General features: G+C 38.7%; 1 protein-coding gene across 1 annotated transcript in view; it reads left to right on the top strand.

The window, feature by feature from the left end:
- Window positions 1-3,041: 3,041 nt before the first annotated feature.
- LOC104074495 (amine oxidase [flavin-containing] B-like) overlaps window positions 3,042-8,860 on the top strand; it is a 20,707-nt gene continuing 14,888 nt past the window's right edge. The window contains exons 1-3 of the mRNA XM_009574636.1: window positions 3,042-3,068; window positions 6,292-6,396; window positions 7,115-7,206. Coding sequence (XP_009572931.1) covers window positions 6,328-6,396; window positions 7,115-7,206 — 161 coding nt within the window. The 5' untranslated portion in view covers window positions 3,042-3,068; window positions 6,292-6,327. The remainder of the gene's footprint in view (window positions 3,069-6,291; window positions 6,397-7,114; window positions 7,207-8,860) is intronic.

The following is an 8,860-nucleotide window of genomic DNA, read 5'->3' as shown; positions in this document are numbered from 1 at the left end:
GACATGGCTTGTGGATATTTAAATGGATATTTATTGATCAAGATGATTGACTGAAAGACTGGCAGCTGTGACCTAATGGTAGCACGAGGATGAAAGTAGTAAGAAAAATGAACTGGAAATAAAGTATGCATTTCTTAATTAAATCCGAATGGAAAGAAACTTTCTCAGTCTTAGCCCTCCCAGACCCCAGGGTCTGTTCCCTGCGAGATAAGGAAAAGGAGCTGTGCTCCCACCTAGCTTATTTAGTTCAGGCTGCTGGGAGAAAAGCTTCAATTGCATCTGATTGTAAGAACTCATTTTTGTTTCCCTTGAGAAGTTGATTGAGGTCTACAGAAAAACAGAATTAGAGAAATGTGTATTTCATACAGGAACAGCCGGCTGAGCATACTGGGTTTCACACGTCTGTAAAATTTTATGTAAGGTTTCTTTTTTTTTTTTAGGTAAGAAATTTAATAACCTGGAGTGTCTCAGACACAAAACTAGTGAGCCCAATGTTATCTTCTACTTTAAAGACAGCGTTTTAGTTGTGAGAGAGTGTGTGTGTTTGGTTATGTTATCTGTGGGCAGAGCTCATTTGATAGCTTTCTCCCAAATGAAACTCCTCTTTTCTCCTGTTTTCATTTATTTTTGCCCATTTATCCGCTTTTGGGAGGGGAAGAAGGTTTTTTTAAGTCTAATTCTAGAAACACTGAAGAATTTTCTATTGATTTTATGCCCTTTGTTGGCAGGTTTAATTCAGGTGTTGTCACATGCAGGCCTGGTTTCAGGGAGTATTTGGAACCACAGTCCCTATAAATCTGTGCGTCATAAGACACCTGAATGCTTTTTGTAAAGGTGGTTTTTAGCATCCAAAACCAAAAAATCTTGTTCTAGTAGGAAGGAGATTTAGTTAACTCTTTTCTCAGCTGATTGGAACAAATAGTTACATTTGCTTTTAAATTCAGAGCAGAACCTCAATTTCCCTTTCTAAATCACTTGAGTGGTGGTGTTTTTCTCATTCTGCCTTTTTGCAGATAAGACAGGTATTCCAGCAATTGTATGACTACTGTTGTGGCAGAGTGAAGATGGACTTTATTTCTATAATATGGCAGAAACAAATTGTTCCTAATTAGCTCCTTTCCTTTTCAGAATGCATTTTTCAAGCCAATGTGACTGGCTATGCTACACTTAAAATGGAATTACTTTTGCTGACTAACTTTCACAAAATACTCTGGCATCCACAGCTGATGGTCTCAAATTAGATATTGAAAGATATTTGGAGGATATTTTGGCGTGTCTTAATATTGTAGCATTGCTCCATTAGTTATCCAGATTTTCTTGTGTTGCATTTATATTTTCTAACCCATATATCTTTTTACCTTTAGGATATCTGTCAGGATAGTAACCAGCTGAGCGTATGAGCTCCTGAATAGTTTCTCAAAGAAGGGAACTTCAATGAAGCTTAACACTGTTACAGTTTTCTGTGTAGGCCTGTATACCTCGCTCAGCTTGGTCCAGCCAGTTGCCATATTTTATTGAGAATTACGATTACACAAGAGGCTTAGTCCCAAAGACACATATTGTTAGATGCTATGGATTAAAAAAAAAAAAACAAAGAACACCCCCCACAAACCAAACCAAAAGGATAGTTTTCCACAGGGCAGCAGATGAGAAACTGAGTATCTGAGACAGGTACAGAGTTACAGCCTGAAATGATGCTTTGCTGTTTCTCATTTTCCTTCTCACAACTTTGCATCTTACTGTTTCTGTGCTTTATGTGAATGACGTTACTAGGATTTTAAGTTGAGAGAACAAGGTGTGTGTGATGTACCAGTGCTGTGAATCAGCAGAGGGCACTACATGCCTATAAACCTATGTAACTGTGAATTAACATGCAGGGTGACATCTTGGTGAAGTTGGCATCAGTTACTCCAAGGTTTATACGATTTAGCTGAGGGAATATCTGTGCTCATTCAGTGATGCAGAGAATGCACCACACCATCTCGTTTCTTCCAGTGAAAGCTGACTATATTTATAAGATGTTTATACCGTGCTATAAAAAATGCATGGATCATTGGCACCAGGGGCTTCAATTCACAATACTGCATCCCACTCGGGCGCTATCTGGATACATAACGTTTAGGGGAGCATGAAGTTGTCTTGTGCCTGCAAAAGCAGACTTTCTCCTGAGATCCCACTCTGCATTGAGATACTGATGATATTTCCTGGCAGAGCATGTCCTTTCTCAGCCAACCATTCACTCATTCTCACACAGGAGAAAGTGTGGGATCCAGTCCCTATGCCTTCCCAACTGCTGGGGCTGATATTCAAGGGCCTGCTGATATTCGGTTGCTGTGCTGTGGTTTTTTTCCCCTGTAATAACCAACTTCTTATGTCAGCTATTTGACCTGAAACAGAGCTGATGTATGCAGGAAGTTTATTTCTATACTACTCAAATTACATGGATCTAGTGTAACTAAGCCAAACATTGGTTGACGTGAAACAGGTGGATGAGAAAATCTGTTGGGAATTGTAATATTTGTGACAAACACTGGATTTCTCATTTCCCTGTTTGTTTATTCCTGAGACAGCTGGGTTGCATGAATTTCCTCCCTATAGTTTGAGCTTCTTCAGTATGCTTTAGCCCATACTGCAGCAAGAGCCTTTGTAAGCAGCAAGTGACCCACACAAGAGCAGGTAGACCTCCAACAGCTGATGCTGGTGTTCTGTTTTTGGAAGCATTGCAAGTGGCATCATCAAATAGTTTCTAAAAATATATATATGCCTGTATTAAATACTACTAAGCCCTAAGAAAAAAAAAGGTAGAAAATGCTTCTGAGCGTTATAGTATTGGTGTTGAAATACATCAAAGCGTGATTATTATTGCTGTTTTTATACTGCTCTGATTTAGGTATAAAAAATATTTGAAAAGGAAATGTTTTATGCATCTTGGGGCATATTTTTCATGTGTCTTGTTTTTCTTTAGAGATTATACAGCACCAGGAAGTATGGAGAATGCTATTCCCAGCAGTATGATAGAAATAGGCAAATTTTGCCTAAATATCAATAAGGTTCTGGTTTTTGCAAAAGTGCAGATTCACCAGAAGTAGAGCTGAAATGTTTCGGTTTGTTGGAAAGTACTCAGAGCTATGCATAGTCTTTCTCTGGTGCTGCTATTTTTGTTTCTGGGTAGAGCCTAGTCTTGCAGTTTCTTCTCAAACAAAATTCTGGTTGACAGCTCCTGGAGTTTTGTCTGTGTAGGAAATAAGGATCAGGCCCTAGGTAATGTCTTAGGAGCTCTTGAAAGTAACTTTCACAGTAATTTGAAAGTAACTCACTTTTATGATTGTTTTTATTTTTGCAGGTTGAACTTTGTTCTTGTGCTTCATGAGACTTGTCACCCCAGATTTCTGCACAAGAGGCATACCCAAGATTTCTGTTTCAGCAGTTCAAATCCAGTGAAATAGAAGAATACTAAAACAAAGATATGTTTTGTATGTCTCTTAGCTGTGCGCTCATGAGGAAGCACCACAGGGAATTCATAAGACTTGAGTTAACTCAGAGGGGATAACTCAGTTAGGATTGCCTCTGGCAGAGCAGGAAGCTCAGAACAAAATCAGTAATTGGAATAACCCATTCTGATGCTGTCCTGGTTTTCTTGAGCGCAGCAGTATACATGTTTTGTAAATCTAAATCTGGGAAATGCAAGGTACTTAAGACCAAACTGATATGCTCTGTCTTTGGAATACTTACACGGTGTTTACACTAGTGAAGGGTGGCTCCAGTGTTCAGAAGAAGGCATGGTAAAACTGACTTCTTGCTGCCATAGGAGTTAGTTATGGAATTTTAATGTGCCCAAAAAGGCGAAAAGGTAATTACCAACATGGTTCAGATGTTACTAGCTGGGACAGGAAGGTACTCAGTCTGAGAGCTTTTGCTGCTCTTTCATAGCCCTTTGGCAGCAGAGTACGAAGGTGTGCCCCCGTTCAAATTAATTTCATGTTAAGGGATCCCATAATAGTACCCAAATGTCCATGTCTGGACCAAATGCTTCTGATGAAACAAAACACACTGAGTTAATCTCCATCTACAGGGATATGTTTTCCTGATTCCAATTTAATGTATTTTCATATGGTTGCACACAAGAGCTGTAGAAATGCGCTTTTGTTCCATGCTGAATGAAAATAAATTAAAAAAACCACCTCAATTTTCTGGAGTATTTGTGAACATGTGCTGTAATGTCCATTCTTAAATTGGAAATGCTAGGTTTTCAACCTTGATACCTCTGGCTGTGACAAAACTTCTTAAAATTTGATGTTTTGGCATTTTACAAACGATAATCTTTCCTCAAAAGGGCTGCAGAATGAAATTGTTGTTTTGCAGCTACTTCTTCATATGTCCATGTACCAAAGAATTAATTCCTATCCTCCCACACTTTGCTTTCTTCCTAACTTTCACTACCTTGGTGTTTCTGACAAGGTTTCCATTAGAGTCCTGTGTCCATACAAAGACTAGGTGAAAAAACAGTTTCTTCTTCCCTTTCTCTAACCTGTTGGGGTTTTTTTTGTAAATTAATTTTCTCTTATTCTTATCCTTATGTTTGATTTTTGGCCTTACTGCTTTCTAAGTATCTCTCGCTTTGAATTAGAAGTCCTCAAAGTTATTAGCCAGCATTTTTCAAGGTTTTGTTATTTCTGGACCAAGTCTTTCAGGATCCCTTTGTGCCCTTTTTGCTATTTCTTCTGGTGCTTGCAAACACCTGCAGATTTGAATAATGTGCTCTCTGTCCCTTCTTTCACATTATTAATAAAGAGGCTAAATTAAATCAAGCCTGACGCTTCTTTGAGTAAGTGGTCTTCCGATACTTCTCGTCAACAAGATACAGTGTTGTTGTTGTTACCTGGCTCTAAATATTAAATCTTGATGCAGTATTTCTTTTGAAGCCAGTGAAAATATTTTTTTTTTTTAGTGATGGGTTCGTGTGGCACTGCATCAAATATCTATTAAAAGTTAGTACTTCTGCCAATTGACATTCATGCTGATGCAGTGCCCACTTGAATACATAATTTAATATAAGCTTTGAAAAATCAGCTGTGGCACACAAGATGGCCTTTATTGTTTATCTATTTTATGGAGTTCAGAATGCATTGTGAAAAAATGAGTAACCACATAATGCTAATGAGCATTTCTTCGTGAATTTTTAAAGCTGTTATGCTGCCATCCATATAGTCAGCCAGGGAAATCCCATGTAAGTAAAATAGCTCTACAAATTACCTGTCTTCTTCCACTCTTAATTCAGCTAGACTTTCTGAATATCTAATAGTGGAGGTATAGATATATAAAATCTAACTATTAAATATATAATGACATAATTAGGACATTTGTATTAGCCACACTATCACTCTCTGGAATTTATGGCCAGAGGTGTTGGATTGATTGGAAGAATGAAACATTCTTAGTAAATGCTACATTTTCTATAGGGCTGGGGATTTTTAGGTTAGCTGAAACCAGTTTTTTCCAGAAAGGTCTCTGAGCTATGATTTTAGTGTATAATAAAGCTCATCACAGCTGTTTTTGTCTGATTTTGAAAGAAAAAGGCCCCCACTAAATACAATTAACAGTTCAGTCTTTTCATGAACATTTAGGAGAAAAAAATGTAAGATATGTTTCTCTTTTTCAGTAACAAATAGCCAATTTTTCATCTTAGTTGAGCAATGCTGTTCCATCTCATTTTTTTGGTCTGATCTTAGTGACTCTACTGCAGGGTATTAGTTTTGTTGCCCAGAAGTGCCCAATGTAAAGCTTTGAAGATACAAAGCAGTATTGGTGCTGCACACAACTGACTTAATTCAACTGTATCATGTGCTTAAGTTGCACGTGTAGAATAACAGGATCGCAGAATAATTGAGGTTGGACGGGACTTCTAGGGGTCATCTCGTCCAACCCTCCTGTTCAAGCAGGGCCACCTAGAGCCAGTTGCCCAGAACCATGTCCAGGCGGCTTTTGAATATCTCCAAGGATGGAGACTCCACAACCTCTCTGGGCAACCTCTGCCAGCGCTCGGTCACCCTCACAGTGAAAAAGTGATTCCTTACATGCAGGCGGAAGGTCCTGTGTTTCATTTTGTGCCCATTGCCTCTTGTTCTATGTGCACACACACACATGATCTGTCGGAAGCTGTTACATGTATTGATTAAATTTGTGCTTTCTTCCAGTGAACACTTAACCATTTGGTGCAGCTTCATGCACGTAGAAGCCATGATTATGGTTGTGTTTAGTTTTTGTGATGTTTGTTTGTTTTTCATCTTGTAGGGTAAGTCTTACCCCTTTAAAGGTCCATTCCCTCCTATGTGGAATCCATTGGCCTACCTGGACTACAACAACCTATGGAGGACCATGGATGAAATGGGAAAGGAGGTATGGCATGAGGAATTGCAGCTGACTGTCTCAGCTCAGCTTTGTCTCCATGTGGGGCAGAGTGAAGATGGGACTAGGATGCAGATAAGCCAAGCTGCTCTAGCTTGAACAAACCTGGTACTAGCAAGAGCAGCGTCGTGCCATGCATTTTGGTACGCACCGATGGTCAGAGCACATGTTATAAGTGGCATCTTGGCCAGCTTTTCTGGAGGCCATGCTGCTGAGGCTGTCTGCAGTCATACCTTCATTTTTCTGGATATATGGACATTAGGGTTTATACATGTGATTTTTAGCACTTTGCCTGACGATTGGGTAAGTAATATTTTAAGAGGCTTGTAGACTTCAAATGTACGTCCTTCTCCACCCTGAAATTCAGCTCAACCATTTTAGTCTGTTACCAGTAGTGTATGTTTTCCATTGACTGAGCTGCAAGACTTTGAGAAGAGGTTGCTCTTACTTGCATAGATGCCTTTCTAGGCAAAGTTCTTAACTCTAAAATTATTCTCTATTCTTAAATCTGAAAAAAAAAAAAATCTTCAGACAAACAAACAACAAAAAGCTAAAAGCATCCTCCGTTAAGTTCACTGTATTACTTGCCAGGAATTTGCAGGCTGAATTACCATTTAAAGATGAGATTGTTTGTGATTGTTTGTGTTTGTTGTCTCTTTCTTATGCCACTCATTCATTTGCTGATGAATGCTCTTTTATGTCTCCTTAGATTCCCAGTGAAGCCCCATGGAAGGCTCCACATGCAGAAGAATGGGACAAAATGACTATGCAAGATTTCATAGATAAAGTTTGCTGGACAAAGTAGGAAACTCTTTAATACAAAGTATAATAGCTTATATTTATATACCTTAAAGCTCCAAATAGGTGTTGCTGTTTTGCAAACAGATATAACTACCACTAGAATACAGCCTTTTCAAGAAATGGGGTGAGAAAATCTTGTAATAATGGACCACGACACCTGTCAGCACACACGGACTCTGTTATATTTCCATAACTTTTTAGACTAAAATAAAGATAAAAGGAAAATGTATTTGGGGAGGGTTACTTCTGAAGACATAGGTAGTACCTTCATCTTTTATATGCACTTTCCCTCTCTTGCTACTGTGTGTTTAACTTTTACACGAAAAATGTTTTGGCTACAGCAGGTTTTTGAATCAAACTTTTGATGGAACAACACACATTTATTCTGTGCTGGACCAGCTGATTTTACCGAAGTGCTATAAAAATAACATCTGTCTTGAAAGAGCACTAAATCACTTTAACACCTCTCATTCTATTGTTTAACTGCTGCACTATATACCACCCAGGGAAACTGAAAATGCTTCCTGTTTTTATGTATACATCAAAGCAATTTTTCTTTACTTGCCATTCAACAACAGTTTGATTGGTTTTCTTCGCACTGAAGCAGAAAACCCCAAAACATCAATTCTGCCTCGCTGTAAAGCAGATTGATTTCTACAGCAACCTTTTCAGAATTGCTAAGCACGGCTGCAGCGAGCCTGCACGAGCTTAGTGCAGAAACCTGCTAGCACCCACTCAAGCTGACACTGTCGCCGCCAGGGGCATTTTTTTATGGCTTCAGCCAGCCTCGAGAGAGCAACATGATCACTGTTAATGGACAGTAGGCTCTTGTCCAAAAACTTTTAATCTTCTGGTTGTTTTGCTTTAACAAGAGTTACAATTGCACAAAAGCATATAGAAAGCCTTTCTCGTTTGTATCACCATCCGTATTCAGTAAAACCAAATAGAAATGTAGGCTGGTGGTTCTGCTGGCCATCTGAACCTCTGATTTAGTAAGGAACTATACAAATTAGCAAAATGCCACGCACTGGTAGTCATTCAATATCCAATAGCTCACATGACTACAGTCGTATTTTTTCAAACTCTGATGGAATAAGACTAGACATTTTACCTGAATATTGGCATAACTGTCGGCGTCCCTTAATTCCAAGATGCTTTTCAGATTTTATATGTGCATCTCGGCTTGATTTGCCCAGTTTGTTCAAGATGTAGGCAACATGCTGTAGAAACTTCCCAACCGGGAAGGTAATCGTCCAGAAGGGTAATCTTCTGTTATTTCCTCTCATCTAACAGACTGTACAGATTTGCTTTTGTCTATAATTGCACGCTGGAAATACCCTGAGTGCTTGGTTGAAATCATACTGCCATTTCTAGGTAAAACACCAGGAGAAACTGGGGAACTGAAATGCTGAAAAGCAATGGGAGAAGGCGGCAGAAACTAGGAGAATTTAACCACCATCTAATACCTTCTGCTTATGAAATATTAATAAATGCATACACTAATTCTCCCATTAGACAAAATATCTTTCAGAGTTGATCACATTTTACAGTATGTGTTTATACAGACAAAAATTGATAAATATTTTCTGTATTATTTTTGGCTGTCAAGAATGAAGCCAGAATGCACCTGTATTTCAGAAAATGGATCAGCTTT

Source organism: Fulmarus glacialis, unplaced genomic scaffold, assembly GCF_000690835.1.
Source record: "Fulmarus glacialis isolate BGI_N327 unplaced genomic scaffold, ASM69083v1 scaffold5313, whole genome shotgun sequence".
NCBI classification, from domain to species: Eukaryota; Metazoa; Chordata; class Aves; order Procellariiformes; family Procellariidae; genus Fulmarus; species Fulmarus glacialis.
Note: the sequence above shows the minus strand (reverse complement) of the source record. Positions and strands in the feature narration are given on the sequence as shown.